Source organism: Leuresthes tenuis, unplaced genomic scaffold (assembly GCF_036924035.1).
Source record: "Leuresthes tenuis unplaced genomic scaffold, fLeuTen1.0.hap1 SCAF_5, whole genome shotgun sequence".
NCBI lineage: Eukaryota > Metazoa > Chordata > Actinopteri > Atheriniformes > Atherinopsidae > Leuresthes > Leuresthes tenuis.
In genome coordinates, this window is record NW_027325359.1 from 17961761 (window position 1) to 17979355 (window position 17595).

General features: G+C 42.3%; 1 protein-coding gene across 7 annotated transcripts in view; it reads left to right on the forward strand.

Moving 5' to 3' along the window:
• Nucleotides 1–17595, forward strand: part of plekha7a (pleckstrin homology domain containing, family A member 7a) — a 126890-nt gene that overhangs the window by 49907 nt on the left and 59388 nt on the right. For all 7 annotated transcript variants that reach the window (XM_072386367.1, XM_072386366.1, XM_072386370.1 and 4 more), the window contains one exon: nucleotides 8880–8963. In XM_072386367.1, the coding sequence (XP_072242468.1) occupies nucleotides 8880–8963 (84 nt within the window). The remainder of the gene's footprint in view (nucleotides 1–8879; nucleotides 8964–17595) is intronic.

The following is a 17595-nucleotide window of genomic DNA, read 5'->3' on the forward strand; positions in this document are numbered from 1 at the left end:
GAGTTTCTGGACAGGGTGCTATAGTGGGCTCTTCATTTCACCGCTGTTATGTTTGGCACGGCCCGTGGTGTTGAAGTGAAAACGTTCACATTTCACTCTGAAAAATGTTTAATGATTTTAAACATTATTGTTTGTGCTCCTACTTGCCTGTTTCTTTTTATTTTGATACATGGACTGTTGCACATACAATACTCTACCATGCCGCTATGATTTACACCTTTCATCCAATGCCAGTCCGAGTGGAAGCTTTGTTTTTGCCTTAAATATGCACAGTTTTGCTATTGAATTGAATTGAATGGGACTTTTTCTATACCCAGAATGGAAATTCTACAGCTGCGATATCAATGATTGAGGATAAATAAGTAAATAGGTGAATAAAAATATAAGAAAAAAATGGGTTAACATGCTGTTTAAAAAAAAAAGTTGCTTGTGTGGCAGAGAGAGAGGCGTTGTTCAAATCTCCAAATATCACTCTGAATGCATTCGGGTGTTGTGTTTGTAGCTTGGCAACAACGGAGCTGATAACATGGATTTTCTCAGTAACTTGCCCGGCATCACACCTTCTGTTGTTGAGAAGTACCGCAGTCCCTCCTCCTTTACTCCTGCCATTCTGTGTGCAGTCTCTGTCTGCTTGTGTAGTTCAACTGAAGTTCTAAATAGGAAACACATAGGACTACATTCCCTGTATTGTTCTGGCCAGCGTTTCAAGTTTGTTCACTTAATTTGCCGGTGATTTTACATTCTCTGTGACAGTCGAGTGAAGAAAAGGTTTGAACTTCTAACAACCCGCTCTCCAGCCCTACATCCACAATGCCACCTCTTCAGCTTGTCTGGATTAGATGTCTTATTCTCGAGATGATTTGGGTCTTTGAAAAGCTCAATTATCCGTTTCCAGTCGGAAACAGCTTTGCCGCTGGCTTTGTGGCTCATGAGATAAATGGTGTCAGCTAAAATCAAAATGGCTTCTAAACCGGCTTAGATAAGAATTTGAATTATCAGGAAGCAAAACTCATTAGGAAATGTTAACCTGCGAACAAAGACACAATCGAACCGGAGCTACTGTAGCAGGCTGCTTCTGGGAGTCTGGTGTGGAGGCGCCAGTTTTACGGTACAGTGTTGAAAAGATCCGAAGCTGTTCAATGAGCTGGCGAAGACCAGCAAATCCACACATTTAGCCAGTGTTTAAGATTCATAAATGGCTGAAATGATTTAAATTGCTTCAAAAAAAGAAAAGAAAAAGAAAACCAAAGGTGCTAATGTTGCATTAGATCAAAAAATGTGAAACAAAACAGTACTGCACTGACGGGGGGGGGGGGGGGGGGGGGGGGGGGCATGCTGTGTGGTGATAATCATAGATGGACAACATGTGTTGGCAATTAACAACTTACCAAATAAACACACCATTACAGCATTTATTTTTTCCTTTTGTGTGTAATTTTTCGATAATTAAGTTGGTCAGAGTTAGAGGCCAAAAGCATTACCAGGGGGCTCTTTGTGCACTCAGCGGTTGTTAAGTAATCAGATTTGCGGTGCCAGCGGCCCACTCTGCATTCTGTGTAATCGACAGTGAAACTGTTTTAACCTATATTTGTAGGCCCTCTCTTGCAGCTGTGGCATTGTGCAGCTCGGTTATGGGAGGTTTATTTAAACTCCAGGCTTTGTACCGAAGTGTCATTTAGCTCTTGGCAGCGCTCGGTGTGTGTGTGTGTGTGTGCGACTTTTCATTGCTCTGGGTGAATTCCTGTGCATGAGTGTGTTTTTAAAGTGCTGTCAGTCTGCGAGCCCATCGATACAATCCTAATCAGATTCTCTTCTGGGAGTCACAGGAGACAAAGGAGGAGCTGGGCCTCACAGCACATTGCCAAGTTCTGCTTGTGCATTTTGTCTGAGAAGACTGCTGCTTACCGAGCATTAGAAAATGGATGTAAATATTGTTTAACTGCACTTGATGATGACACAGTCCCACCAACATGTGGACGGTGGCTTTTGCTTTTTCACTGACACACACTCTCACCCACGTTAGTTCTCTCTCTCCTCGCACCTCGCGCACACACTCTTGCATACTGTGATCCCAATGGAATGACCTTGCTGTGTTTCCCCATTCTGCACAGGCAAGCACCCCCCCCCCACCCCCCCTGCACTTCAAACACATTTCATCTGGAAAAATCCCTTTAAATAGAAATGACCTTTGACTGAGCGAACACCCACTCGCCACATCATTTGTGAAACACTCTGTCTGTTACACATCTGTTAAAACAAAGGCAGGGTGCGAAATCCAAAAGATACGAAGACAAATGTGTTTATCCGAGTGGCGGTCAAAGCCAACTGCTCTGCTATTTGAAGCAACAGCCGCAGTTCGGTGGAGGTGTGGCTTTCCTGTTCATAGCAACACATCGACCTGTCCATCGTCAGTGAAAAGAGGTGCCAAGGTGCCACATTTAGACCTGTTTCGACAAGTAAAAAGTCTTTATAAGCCCTATTTAGCTAAAAATTCTGAATGTTGTGCAAATTGTTCTCGCTTTGTTCCAAATAGACGCTCTCTGTCCCTCCCAACACCTATTATATGTAGCATTGATCGCGTTTAAGTGATCGAACATCTGAAAAGAATCGGTCACAGTTTGACGTGTGACTATGAAGGCGTTGGCACGGTTTCACTCAGAGGGGACATCGATTAGCAAGACGTGCCAACTCCTTTTGGCAGGAGCACAGAGAGGAAGGAACCGAAATGGATTTTAATTTGGTTTTTAGAACTAATGATTGTTACTTTTTAAGTGAATCATTTTCCCCCGATTAACTGATGTGTTATTGAAACAGTGAAATTTGTCAGCGTATTATGCCGCTAAATGTTCTGATAGCTAATCTTCTAATCATTAAAGCACCACTTAGTTGTAAGGTACTGTATGCTGTATGAGCCGAGGTCCTGTGTGCTCCGTCATCCGACACAGCAGGTGCAGTGTGCAGCCTGTCAGTGAGAGGGAGATCATGTGTGGCGTGTATGATCACATGTAATGGCTTTGAGTTGCAGAATTCAGCTGAACTCAGTTGCAGCTTTTCCACCCGTCCCTCCTGAATGTGACCGTCTTGTAGGAGGGAGGCTCAGTGTGGTTCCTTGATGTCAAGCCTGGCTTTTTCCTGCGGCTGCCTCATCTGCAGGGGAGCCGCTCTGATGAGTGAAGATCAATAGAAGACAAAAAAAAAAAAAGGAAAAAGTTAAAGTACCTGACATGGATTAAAGACAAAGTTGTCCTTGAATCTGTGGGTCTTCTCAGACAATAACGCGATGAGTCATTTTGTCTGAACAGATGATCCCAGTGACTGCGTTTGGTCGAATTTTACAGACTTTGGTTATCACCTCTCTTCTTTATTCTAGTCTCACGATTAAAAACCTCAAATTCTGTCTGAGGGCGAATACTCTTGAGATGATGACAGACTGATCAGTCGCTCTGACATTTGTGTGGGATCTCATGCCAGACTTATTTAATTGCTCAAGTTTCAATATTAATGACTGAGGGCATTTCTATACTTCATAAAATATATATTTATGGAGTCTTCTGGAGTCTACAGCTGCTCATTTTTCCTTCTTAGCAAACTCTCACCATCTTGTCTTGCTTGTTTTTTGACTGCACTGAATATTTATGAGTTGTTGAAGGTGTTTGTGCATTTATAAATCTTGCATTTTTCATGGGAGGAGGTGGGATGAATGCTACCTTAAGAATATTGAAGTGGGCAATTGAAATTTTCTGTGGTTAAACCTCATCGGATTGAAGTGATTATTCACAAAGTCGTTCATGTAATCCTCGAGCGTGGAATCATTCTGGGCTCTGATCTGTTTACCACACGTGTGAGTATCGGCCGTAACATAGTTTCTCAGGTTTCTCGAGCAGCTGCTTTAGCTAAAAAAACGGAGCAGAAAAGCTGTGTCGGTTTGGCTGTGCGACCGAACAAACGGGCTGTTTCAGTCACAAAGAAAGTCACTGTACAGAGATCAGATTTGAAATGATAGTCGATCTGATAGAGTTAAATCAGTGGGTTTTTAAAAAAAAATAAAAAATTTGCAAGTTACATTGAGAACAACTCTTGAACTGCAATATACTCAAATGCAGATTATGAAAAAATGTGCCTACGGTAAGCATAATCAAGAACTGGGGTTGTTTTAATCAAATTTCTAAGCCGTTATCACTTCCTTTGTCAAATAGAAAAACTTGCTTAAAACTTGTTTAAAGTATCTTAAAAGTCTTGCCTTTACACCGGAACCAGATGTTTGTACTGAGGAAAAAAAAAAACCAACAACCCATCCTCATTAAAGCTCCCAGAATTAAGGTAAAGCTTTAGATTTAGACACTGTGGAAAGTTTATGGAAGAACAGAAACATTAAGATTCGTTGAATGTTAGCTTTAGCGTACGCTATCAGCTGATATTGTGTCCCCAGGAAGCTTGCGGCACCCTTAAGCTGAGGGGCAGGGAAATGATACGAGCTACGAAAGAGCAGATGCTCAGAATGTGAAGGCATCAAGGGCCCGTGCTGTCATCAGTGTCCTCACACTTTTTTTTTCTTTCCCAACCAATGCAGTTAAAAAGAAGTTGATCTTAACCTTTTCACTTGTAGCTCCCCCTGTCTGAAATGAATGAAATGTACCGTATTAGCACTTATCACCCAAAATGCTCAAGAGCACACTTCTAGGTAAGCGACACAGAAACATGGACCATAAAAACCTTATGTTTGAGTCAGAATAGTGCTTCATACAGTGAGTTTAATTAAAGGGGGAAGTAATCAGATGGCAGAAACGCTTCATACTCTAGTTTTGACGAGGCTTGATTTCAGTATTACTGAGTATCATAAAACGATCTGCCTCAGAGATGCACTCCTTTCCACATGTTGTGTAAGGTCCAGCTTTGCTTTGTTTATTGTAGAAATGCACATTCATTCAGTTATTTATTGTCCGTACCCGCCGCATCCTATTCAGGGTCATAGGGGCGATTTATTTAAACAAGAAAAACTCGTATTTTGGTCTCTTGTCTCTTTTAACTTTTCCATATAACATCACTGCCTGTCATGTTTTCATTTGATCACATGCTGTTGTTGAAGCTGTAATAATCAGTTTCACATAGCTTTGATGTGCAACGTTATGGCCCTATGAAATTAAAATGAACCCTGTTAAACAGACATTTATGCAGAGTTGTCCTTCTTGCAACCTGAGAACAGCTGTCGGCTGCAGCTGGAAACGGGCTTGATTGGGGTGCTGAGACTGAAGCAGAGTGGTGCATTTGCAGGGTGTAAAGCAACAGTGATGACCTACATGCATTACAGTACCGTGTTAAAGTAGATTTAGTGTCTACACTGTTTGGTCTGATGATTTTCAGCTCATTGATTATTCTCTTTTTGTCTGAAAGCTGAGCCCTTACATGTAGCAGCTAAAGACAGAATTTGGTGACTTTAATAATTTTTTCCCCCCATATTTCCCAAGATCGTCGCTCTGTTCTGGCAATCGCACATGAAACAGTCTGTAAAAAGAAAATATATATCAGCTCCCGATGTGCGTCTCTTGAAACTTCTAATGTGGTTTGCAAGAATCCACCATGTTTGAGCAAAAAAAACCAACCAATTAGAGCCAGAAAGAGTCTGGTCTCAGTCACTTCCCCAGTTGTCATGGCTACTTGCTTGTATGAGAGCCTCCTCTGCAGGAATGGACCATGGAAGAAGAGCTGAAGCACAGCAGAGAGGCTTACAAGTTGTATATGTTCAAATTTTCTAACTCCATCTAACTGCACTTGACTCGTTGCCAAGTTTTCATTTTAGTAGCGAAGCCAAATGGAAGCCTTTAGACTTCGATTTTTGGTAAATTACACAAAATGTAACGATTGCCATTAAAGTTTTGACCAGTGATATTTTCATGCCACAGAGCTCTATTGAGGCTGGATTCAGGGTACCGCGAGTGATAAAGAAAAATGCTGTAAACACACTTAACAGCAGAAGGACACGGGGATGTGAGGCACTTTGTGAACAGGTTTTTCGTTTCCACTGATGAAGGGCATTGTTAAAGGGTGCTATATAAAGCCTTTTAGCACTGGTTTCGACATCTTTTCTCTGCGCCTGAGGTCATCGCTGCCAGCATTCGTCTGAAATGACACCATCACCATCTATAACGTCTTGTAGTATTTTGAAGCTCGCTGCAGAATGAATTCACAGCCGCTGATAAACAACCTCTCGGGAAGCTTGCATGCTGTTCCAGTTTGCGTTCTGTGTGCAATCTGACATGAATTTAGCAGTGTCCCTGGAGAAGTGCATCATATGTCAGTTCCCAGGTAAAAGAGCCTCTGTGTGAATGTGCTCGGTCAATAGCCAAATATACCGCCGAGTTGACGGAGAGGATTTGACGTGACTTTGGCCTCAGCTTCTTCACTCTTTTATGGACTGGAAACAGAGTTAATGGGTTTAACATGTAGCTTTTAATTTCAGAGGGTCATTATGAATTCTGAATGCGCCTATCAGTTTTTACACTTTAGTGCGAATGAAAGACATTCTTACAGCTGTCATCACAGCAAAATTGCGTCATTATTTAAATCCTGTTTGTTTTCATTGAGATGACATGAGAACTCCTTCTTTCAACCAGTTTCCTCTCAGTTATTAGTACTTTTTTTTTTTTAATCATCAGTTTGGGCATTCTTAGGGAAATTATTTCTATGACATGGTGTGAATAAACGGTTCGATTAGATTTTACCCCTAAAGTTCACGTCCATCGGTTTGCAAAATCTTTCGGATTTGTAACCGCACGCTCAAACATGACATCAAATGCACCATTCGGGGAAAGAGTTCTCACACTGCGACTACCGTTTAGCATCGGCTGTCGGATTTGTCGCAGCCCTGCCTGGAGGGTGTCTCAGTTATAGCTCACCCCTCAGAGGCCTGTCAGCACGATCAGCTTCTCTTTTCATGCCATGACTGATTGATGATAATTCCTTCCTGTTTGGACAATCATGATCAGTCAGTCTATCTGACTCGGTTGCAGGGTTCCTTGTTATGGTGACACAATGAGCATACCCCCCCCCCCTGTGAGGTGCGATCTCCGTCGCTGTGTGTTTTTGTCCTTTGAGACGCCAGCAGCGTGGCCAACAGCATCTCCAGTCATGTGCAGCCTTCCTCCTCTGTCTGTCTGTCTGTAGACATTTTTTTTATGGCCAGCTGCCAAACGTGTGTGTAAATGTGAGCTCCGTAGGTCACTGTCGGTGCGTCTGTTGGGTTTTTGAAACCTTCAAATCCATCGCACGATGTTCTTAATAATCTTGTTTAAAGACATAGCCTGCAGGAGGTGAAAAGAACAAACCTCTCTAAAGTAAAATCTAACAAAAGTTCGATGTAACCCGTGAAGGCTGGGTTGTATATTAAATCCCTGTGTGTCATGTGAAATGCCACAGTAGCCTTGTACTAAAAACGCGCAGTTAAGTGGGGGTTCGTGTTCAGCTGACCCAGCAATGACTACAAGCTTTTATCAGAAAAATGAGGGGCCTAATCTTAAAATTAGGGAGCATCTCCTAGGGAGCCTGACAGCTGTTGTTGTCAGGTTGCTGTTTCTTAAAATGAAGGGAAAAAGTGTCTTATATTAGTATTGTTGTTCATGCAGAGAACACTCTGCTCTGCTTCTGAGCTGCACAAACGATGGCATCAAGAAAACTTTACATATTCGAATAAGATCCGCAACTCCAGTCATTTAAGGGAAAATAGTCCTTTAAGTGACTGTTTTTCCGGGACTTCTTTTCATTTTCCTCCAGTGATAGCAGTATAAAGGGTACCTGACACAAAGGTAAACGGTCATTTTGAGCTGAGGAGAGTGGTTATTGGTTCCCATGACAAGAGGTGTTTAGGTCTCGCGTCGTGAGCTAAGAATGACACCGAGTTCTTGTTCCGGGGTGGGCTGCTGCCATGTGAGGAAACCTTGCTCTCTTGGTGGATTTGTTGCTCTGCGGCATCAAGCTGGCAGATGTACAGCATGAGTCATGTGAGCTGCTACTGAAATGAAAACAGTAATACTACGCATTGATTGTGTTTGGAGCCCGGAACACATTTGTTTGTGCTGCTGAGTGTGTGTGAGTGTGTGTGTGGTGCGGCTCACCAAGTTTGCGCCTTTGTTGTTTACCGCCAGGCGGCTCTTCTGGAGGCCTTTTGGGGGCAAGAACTTTTCATGTCGTTCATCGTTTTGCAACAGTGACTCTGAGGCCCAACGCACTGTATTTAATGAGGCTGTTATCGTCCATTGGTCACTTCGGGTTATGTTTCCCTGATAACTTTCAGCGGTAGATAGCGTTCGCATTTGAGTGTCAAAGAATAAATGTCTGAAGACGGTTTGAAGACCGAAATGGAAGCTTTCAGGCCAAAGACATGCAACTCATGTAAAGATGATGGCAGAAGAGCTGTTGGGTCACAAATGGCGATGACATCATTTCCTGACCGCTTTGTGCCGTCTAAGATACACACCCCCGCTCACACATAATGCCACCCAGTGTTGTTTACTCTAGTTGAGGCTTTGAATGACTGACTGACTGAGTCTATAACTGATGGAGGCCCACGCCTGCACTGTCCAGCAATTGTGCTGAGCCCAACACTTTGCTCCACACATGCAGCTGTGGATGGTTTGGGTGGGGTGAGCGGGTGGGACGGGGGTCCTGCAGTCACCCCTCACATTCTACACAGAGCTGGGAAAGTCAGGGACGAATGCCCGTCAGGGTGGTGAGGTTGGACAGAGCTCCGAAGCCCTCTTCTCCTCTCCTCGGGTGTTGTTGTGAACAGAGAAGGGGTGACAGTCCGGTGTGACGCCTTCCGAGTTTACAGCGCCAGCAGAGGTTGCTAATTCTGTCTCGTTTCTCTCCTCCCTCTGTCACTTCAGTCATAACCAGAGGAGCACGTCGTTTCTCCATCCTGTGACCGGACAGATTTCCCCAGAGAACGTGGACTTCCTCCTGCAAGAACAGTGAGTGACTGACTTTGTTGTTTTTCTGCGGCTTCAACCACAGAAGAAGAAACTCTGAAAACTTCTGCTGCGGAAACTGAAATAATTTAGGCCTCAAGTACTTTCTCCGACTGTATATATATATGTTTATATATATTTTTTCTCTGGGATGAATGATATGCTTTAAACTTTTTCTTTAAAATGCTAAAATGAGTTGAGAAGGCAAAAGAAACTCTTTCTTTTTTTACTTCTGTGTTCGGAATGTTTCATGCTTTTCTTTTTTTAAAGATTTATTTTACAATCGGCTGACTTTCTACTTAACAGTGACTTTGAAAGTACGTTGCTCATGTCGTAGATTTATTGAAATCGTTTTTTTTAGGTTTAGCCGGATGTGCTTCTGCGTTGCGTGGGTTGACAGCAGTATCTATAAAAAGCACACCCTTGTTTTCATATCAGCTTGTTCCTTTAATTTCTGGGCTGCATTTTTAACAGAGACATGAAAGAAGAACATTCTGATGGATTTCTCAAGGACTAGCAATGCTGTTGGAGTACTTCCACTGTCTGCTGGTGCTGTAGCAGAAATGAGTCGAACACGGCTCCCTCCTGTTTGGACCAGTAGTTGGCACAAAAAGTGCACTCTTTGTTTGATACAATCTTTTTCATTTCTTGCCAGATGTTGCACTGTACCATTTTTCAGAATCCTTTAAATGTGACCCAGCATCTGGGTTGGTTCAGCCTAAAAGCTGGAGGCCGGCTGTGGAAAATATTTGGCCTTGCTTTTTCCAAAGTTAAAAAAAAGAAATCTCTGGTGGCCTGGAAGTAGATTTCGCTGACCTCAGACAGAGTCAGGCTTGCTAAACTAAGCTCATCAACTGTTGTCTGCAGCGTCATATATCATGAGAGAGCCCCTGTCCTGTTAATCTGTCTCTTGGCAGTAGGTATAATCCCCAATCTGTTGAAATACATAGTCACTCCTAAACTTGACCAAGTTCCTGTGTTAGCTTGGCCTAATGCCACAGTTTGGAGTGTTCAGTGTGTTCCTGAAACTGTAGTGTAACCAAACCTTCGCCCCCAGCCCACTCATATTTGTCTTTACGTGCACTGGATAGTAAGTTAGAGTGCCCCATCCATTGGCTGTTGATATTGTTTGATTGCTCATCTCTGGAAAGGTTAATTGTGGGACCAGACCAAGTTGACAATAGAGGAGAGGACAAGACAAAACAGAGGAGTAGAAGGCTCTGTCTCATTTCCTAACAAACAAATGTCATATTATTTTGTGCTACCGACACTTCATGTCCAGATCGATTCAGCCGTGAAGCATATTAACAAGAAACTGCCCTCAGCTGAAAATGACAAGCGCCGGGAGCTGTTTGTAATTAAGCAATCAACTATGAGCCTGGATTCAGGATTATCATTAGCTGAAGAGAAAATAGTGCTGTCTGTGTCACTGTGTGTGGATGCAGAGCAGAGAGGAGACAGCTGAAATGAAGGTGGCTGTTAAACAAGCTGTCCTGAACCAAATATGGATGGATGCTTACCCCAGATACCCTAAAGTCGGACCAAAATATATGCATTACTAAGCAGCGGGGAAGTGGCTAAAAGCTCTGCTGTTGGAGGACAGAAAGCAGTGAGACGGAAAACAATGCAGGCGCACGCCTACGGGCAATTTAGAGTCAGCCTAACATGCGTGTCTTTGGATTGTGGGAGTGAAGTGGAGCATTTAGTGAAGCAGCTATTAGGTTCAGACAGTGTTCAAAACACCATTATTTAATTACTTTTCTGTGTTCGGTTTGTCTAGTTGGGATTTTTTTGTTCTTTAAGTAACCGTGTTCAGGTGCGGTTGAAATCATATTCAATATTTATAGTCCAATTCAAGCCAATTGGAGTTCAATTCATTGTAATCATAATCCAATGAAATCCAATGAATTGATTTAAAAATAATCCAGTTCATTCATATAGAGCCAATTCAAAAAACAATATCCTAGCTAAGGAAACCAACAGATTACACCGATACTTCTCTTCAGTCCAATCTCCCGTCCTGAGCATGTCTGTGGCGACTGTGGAAAGGAACGACTCCCTTTTAACAGGAAGAAACCTCTGGCAGAACCAGACTCAGGAAGGGTGGCCATCCACCTCGACCAGCTGGGGTTTGAGAAGACAGAAAAGAGGGAAAAGAGGGGGGAAAAACACCATAACACCATTCAAAGGATACCTGTTGGAACAGGTAAAGACAAGTTAATGATGTACATGTACATAATATCGTTTGAGAATTTAAACGGGGGGGAAAAAGAGAGCAAAGTGAGGAAAGGTATGACAGATGAGGCCCCCCAGCAGTCTAAGCCTATAACTATGGGATGTTTCAGGATTACCTGAGCCATCCCTAACTATAAGCTTTATCAAAAAGGAAAGTTTTAAGCCTAATCTTAAAAGTGGAAAGGGTGTCTGCCTCCCGGACATTTACTGGCAGCTTATTCCACAAGAGAGGGGCCTGTTAACTGAAGGCTCTACCTTTTAGAAACTCTGGGATCCACAACTAAACCTGCAGTTTGGGAGCAAAGTGCTCTGTTAGGAAAATATCTTACAATGAGATCTTTAAGATATGATGGAGCTCGGTCATTAAGAGCTTTATATGTGAGGAGAAGAATCTTAAATTCTATTCTGAATTTAACAGGGAGCCAATGAAGAGAAGCTAAAACTGGAGAAACATGATCTCTCCTGTTAGTTCTCATCAGAATTCTGGCTGCAGCATTTTGGATCAGATGGAGGCTTTTCAGAGAATATGTGGGACAGCCCAATAATAAAGAATTACAGTAGTCCAATCTTGAAGTAACAAATGCATGAACTAGTTTTCCTGCATCACCCTGAGACAGGATGTTCCTGATTTTGGCAATATATTATGAAGGTGAAAGAAGGCAGTTCTAGAAACCTGTTTTACATGCGAGTCAAATGATAAATTCTGGTCAAAAATAACTCTAAGGTGCCTCACTGTAGCACTAGAAGCCAAGGACCATCTAGAATAACTATATAACTAGATCATTTCTCCCTGAAGCGCTCAGGTCCAAAGAGAACAACTTCAGTTTTGTCTGAATTTAGAAGCAGACAGTTCTGAATCATCCAGGTCTTTATGTCTTTAAGACATGCTTGCAGTCTGACCAACCTGTTGGTTTCATCTGGTTTCATAGATAAGTACAGCTGAGCATCATCAGCATAACAATGGAAATTTATGCCATACTGTCTAATAATGTTACCTAATGGAAGCACGTATAAAGTAAAAAGAATTGGTCCAAGCACAGAACCCTGAGGAACTCCATGACTTACTCTGGTGTGTGAGGAAGATTCTTCATTTACAAGAACAAACTGGAATCTATCAGATAAATATGACTTAAACCAGCCTAATCCAGCCTAACACTTCTGAATCAAGAGTACGTTTTTTAAGTAAAAGTTTAATTATCTATTAAATGTCTATTAGAATGAGAGTATAGTGTGCTGCACAGATCAGCAGCCAGTAAATCAACTGTTGTCAATGTGTTATACTCTTACATTTATGAAGTTACTACTTAATAGACAGCGCCATATTAAGAACAGTTGAATAAAAAGATTTCAGAGATTTCCTTTGATAGGGATGGGAATCGAGAAATGGTTCCCAGTATTCCGATTCTGTGGAATCGTTAATTCGCCTGCCTAACGATTCCGTGTATAGGTCCTGCTAACTTCTGACGCATTTGCGCGATGACATCACACTTCGCATTTTGTCTCAGAATGTTTCCAACATGGCATCGAGGCAGAAGCGCTTAAAAGTTTGGTTATATTTCACCAGAAAAGGACAATAATGGGGCCATTTGCAATACGTGATGATCACATCAAAGGGGGGAAATACCTCCAACATGCTAAAACATTTGACCACACTGCATGCAATTACTTTGCACGAATGTAAAGTCTAAAGACACGCTGCTAAGCAATGGCGGTAACTCTTGCAGAGGAGCTGTGGCACAGCGTCTCCCGTCTCAGAAGTCCCAGGTAATGCAGGGCTCTAAAGTTTCACGCATTGAACGTGACGGTCACGCGTTTCCATCGTTTGTCATGTTAGCGACATACTGTGTGAATATTTTCCATCTGATATTAACATTTAGTTGACAAGGACTGCATGAGTGAGGCAGGGTCCCGCATACCTGTAGCTACCCCGTTCATCGAGGCGGGGAAAAGTCAGGTGAAAATAGATAAAATGTTGGTGCATACTTGAAATTAAAGTGTTACTGCAACCAAAGCCAATTTTGTACTATATATAACTGGATCTGAATCGATAATGGAAATGGAATTGCTAAATTCTTAACAATTCCCATCCCTACCCTTGGTATTGCTTTATACAGCTTTAAATAATAATCAGTGATAACCCCAAAATATCCTGATTAGAGTTATAATTCTTTAGGACAATTGGTGAGGGCAGGTCTCTGTGGAATTAGCTTGTCAGGATAAGTACTCACAGCTCTTTAGGAGACAATTAGGATTTTCTTTCTGCCAAAGCTTCTCAGGCAACAGTGGCGGAAATCACAACAGAATGCCTTCTATAAATAATAATGTGTTGTTTAACATTGCAGTTTTCTCACACCATCTTCGGCACCATCATTTCTCCTGACACCACTACAAAGCAGGCTTTCTGCAGCTTTCAGTGAATTTTTCATGGTGACCTCCAGCCCTTTTCTCAACAACTAACTTCCAGAACCACAAAATACACGCAGGTCATAAGTGATTATTATTTCATGTCCTTGGAGTGGAGAATCTGATTGATATAGCGGGGTGTTGTTAATACTGAAATATTTCTTGAAGGTGCAGGTAACAAATGGTAAAAATACCAAACAAAAACTCAAAAGATGACGTAGATCTCCCTCGTCCTCCTCTCTGAATCGGATACAATTATCACAGCGGCAAGTTTCGCTTCCTTGCTCTTAAGATCTGTAATTGTTTTAATCGTTGCCTCCGAGTGTGTGATGAATATTTTATGTGTCTGAGTCGTGCTGTGGCGTTGTGTATGTGTAGTTTGCTCTGAGGCACCACGGCTATTGATGTCTTTGAGGCTGAATTAACACATTTTTGCTTGTTACATGTGTGTGGCCTCGGAACAACTTACAGTCTCATGGTTTTGTTCACATGTATGGCGGTGGTCAGTATAAGAGACAAACAGCTATCCTCTGATAAAGTAACTCTTAAAAGAAGCGCAGAGGAGCCTCTAATGTGACTCTGTTCCAGCTTGCTTTCACTTTTGGATGAATTTAAGACCTAAGAAGTGGAGATGCAGCTCAGGCCTTCACCTGAAGCTAAAACACCCGGTATAAGTGCAGTTATCCATTACAACTATGCAACTAACTTAGACAGTCGGGATTGCTGTTGTCTTTGTATTCTATTGATTGATTCTGCTATTTAAAGCAAATGCACAACGGAATTGAATGGAGAAGAATTAGCTCCATAGTTGATCCATTCATCCCTGTTTGATGGCGCTTCGTTATTTTTCCTGAATTATCGTCGGCTCTGACTCTCATATGTTGTTTACCTCCAGCAGTCAAAGGGTGTTCCATCCGTGTTTTTGTTGTGGTGACTGAAGTCATCGAGCCCAGTGCTTAGAACGTGTTTGAATTGGCAGGGGTTGCACTGGTACTTTTAACGCTATATTGGATATATACAGACACATTTGTTTTTTTGGACACGACTGAGCCAAATTCAGTCGTTGATGAACTAAAGACCAGTTAACAGGGCACTTCCTGCTGCTCATCTGATGAAGGGGCACATTGAAATGAAATGAAGTATCACTGCACAGGTACACTTTTCGAGCCAGTCTATTTTCTCTTTTCATTTTCCCCTCCGTCACCACCCAGTCGCTCTTTCATTTCCTCTTCTTTCCGTATCTATCTGTCCCCCCCGATCACTGTTGCTGCCGTTTCACTTTCCTTCCTTATAGTCTCTGTCGAAGCTTTTTTCCCAGAACTCTCTTTTTTAAATTGATTTACTATTTGTCAGTTAATGTCAATTAACTTCACTATTAATATCATAGAATTAACTTACTATCTTGGAATTTCTTCTCATTTTGATTCATATGGTTCTCGAGCAGCAGACATTTTACATTACATTAAACATGTGAAAACTGGTCAGACTCTGCGAAGAGAGGCTGCCAGAGAATCGATACTAATATGACTCTTTCCCTCCCTTTATTTCTTTCACATTGACAGTAGGATTTATTTTTTTTCCCATGTGGGTAAGAAGTGTATCCTCGCCAGCCTCGCTTGTCTGGCCTGGCCACAGACACACACCTCCTCGGTCACTCCTTTATACCTCCTCCTCTGTTTTGAATCTTCTGTCATCTGATTCTCTCCTTTCCCTCTCCGCCCCTCTTCCTATCTCTTCTTTGTTGCCTTTTTCTGTCCCTCTCCTCCCACTCTCACTCGATGTCTGTTCATCTCCATCCTTTTTTCTGTCTCTCCATCCTAGATGACAAAGTACCGGGTTCCATTTTCCCCTGTTATGTTCTGCTAGATCTGTCTTGTTAGCAGCTGTGTAGGTGTGAAGCAGGCCTGTCCAAAACATTATCATAATGTGTCAGTGCAATACACACACACACACACACACACACACACACACACACACACACGTATACGAGTGGCCATGAAACTAGATTTTGACCACATTTCTGATGGAATTTTACTGTCTATACTTAGGAAAATAGCTTTATTTATGTGTTGATGTAATGTTGCATTTAATGTCACATCAGTCATTGCTGTTGCACCATCTTTATACCTGCAGTGAACAAAATAGAGCTGAAATGTCATGCGCTGAAGCTTTGAAAGGTGAGATAAACCTACATTTACTGTCGGGAGAAATTTCTAGAACAAAATTCGAGAAAATAGCGATTGTTAACCAGTCACCTTGTCACCCTGAAAGCAACTCATAAATCCCACTTTTCTCAAATTAAATGACTTAGTTTTTGTACGCAGTATTTTCTAATAATTTCTCATGGATGGGCTGCTAAATCAAAGAGTCTGTGAACTGAAAAGATGCCTTATTTTATCCTCAGCTCCTGTGAGTAAAAGGGTCGTCAAAGCTCATCATGTCGGTTGATCTGACCGACTCTGATGACTCCAACCTCGCAGGGGTCATTAAAGGTGAGAAAAGGGAGGATATTCCTGGCCTTGCTTCCCCCCTGAAATCAGAAATGTGCTCCCCGCCACCTCCACGACGCGTTCCTCGAACGGAAATGTGAACGGTTGTTGGTTTTTAAGAGAATTTATGTGCTGAAACTTTTTGGTGGAAACACAGCTAGGAGCAGTGACTTCCTGGGGTCTTATTGTCACCTTGCAGTTGCTAGGCAACAGGTGGAGAGATTGCCAAAAGAAAAAAGAAAAAAAAGGAAGTAAAAGTGTTCAAAAGGACTTATAATCTTTATATTTGTTTAAACAAATTTAATAGATGTGTAAATGAGTGAACTTTAGAGGTTACATTTGGAGTGGGACGAGCTCGCAGACTTTGCTGTGCCTCCAGCCTGTAAATGAAACTCAGGTTTGTTTATTTGTTTGCTTGCTTTGCCATCTGGCATTCCCAGAATGTTTAACTAAACTGTTAGACTCTACTGGAAATAAGGCTGTTACCATGATTGGAAGTTCTCACAGAAAGCCAAGAGACGGCGGAGCTCACGCTCGTCCAGGTCAGATGCAATCGGAGAACTCATGTGGGCCTTGAATCAGTTCACAACAATCGCAGCACGTCAGTGCTAAATAATCATTGAATTCAGTGTCTTGTTGTCTTGTCTTCATGTCTCCCCAAATGTGTTTTGCTCCACAGGTGGTTTGATGCAAGGTTTATTTTCGGCAGCACAAACGCTACAGAATGATCACGGAAACATAATAAGGATATTACAAACAGCCACATGTCTTTATCACCCATTTGCTGTTGCCAAACTGCACAGAGCTACTTGTCAATTTGATCACAAAGGTGGCACTACTCAATAGAGTCAGCTAAATAGGCTACCACGGAGTAAAGAATAGCGTATTAAGTGTGTACTATAAAGTCATTTTTTTCCTCCCTCACCCTGCTATAATTTCTCTGAGGCAATTAGATAATTGGCACATCGTTACCACACTACACACAACATTAACTGTGCTGCTGTTTGAGGCTTTGATGAGCTTGTGTGAAGCTCTCCCTATCTTCAGTGACGCTGAGGCATTTTTTTTCCGAAGCGGGCCAAACAAAGCGGGTCTATTACAGCACCCCCCCTGCTCGACTTTCACCACTTACACACCGACTCATGCCTTTTACCGTTGGCCAGTGAGGCTCTCAGCTGTAGCCCGGCTAAGCTTTAGAAGCTGCCACCCTTGTCGACGCCTCATGCTGGCACACTAGTTGTGGATGAGCAAGAGCTCATAGTATCTTTTATATGTGTCACCATCAGCTCTACTTGCACCAGCCACACTATTTTTTTTATTTTAGGAGGAGGTTGCAGGTTTGATGCCAACATCGGCATTAAAGTCACGTATTAAAGTGGCTTAACTGTCAGGACTTTGCAGCTTCTAGGAGATCTTTATTGGAATTTACTCTGGCAGTGGCAGGTATGGGACCTGCCTGGCTGCTGAGGTCTCAGAGCAGGTTTATATTCTGTTACACACCCGCACAG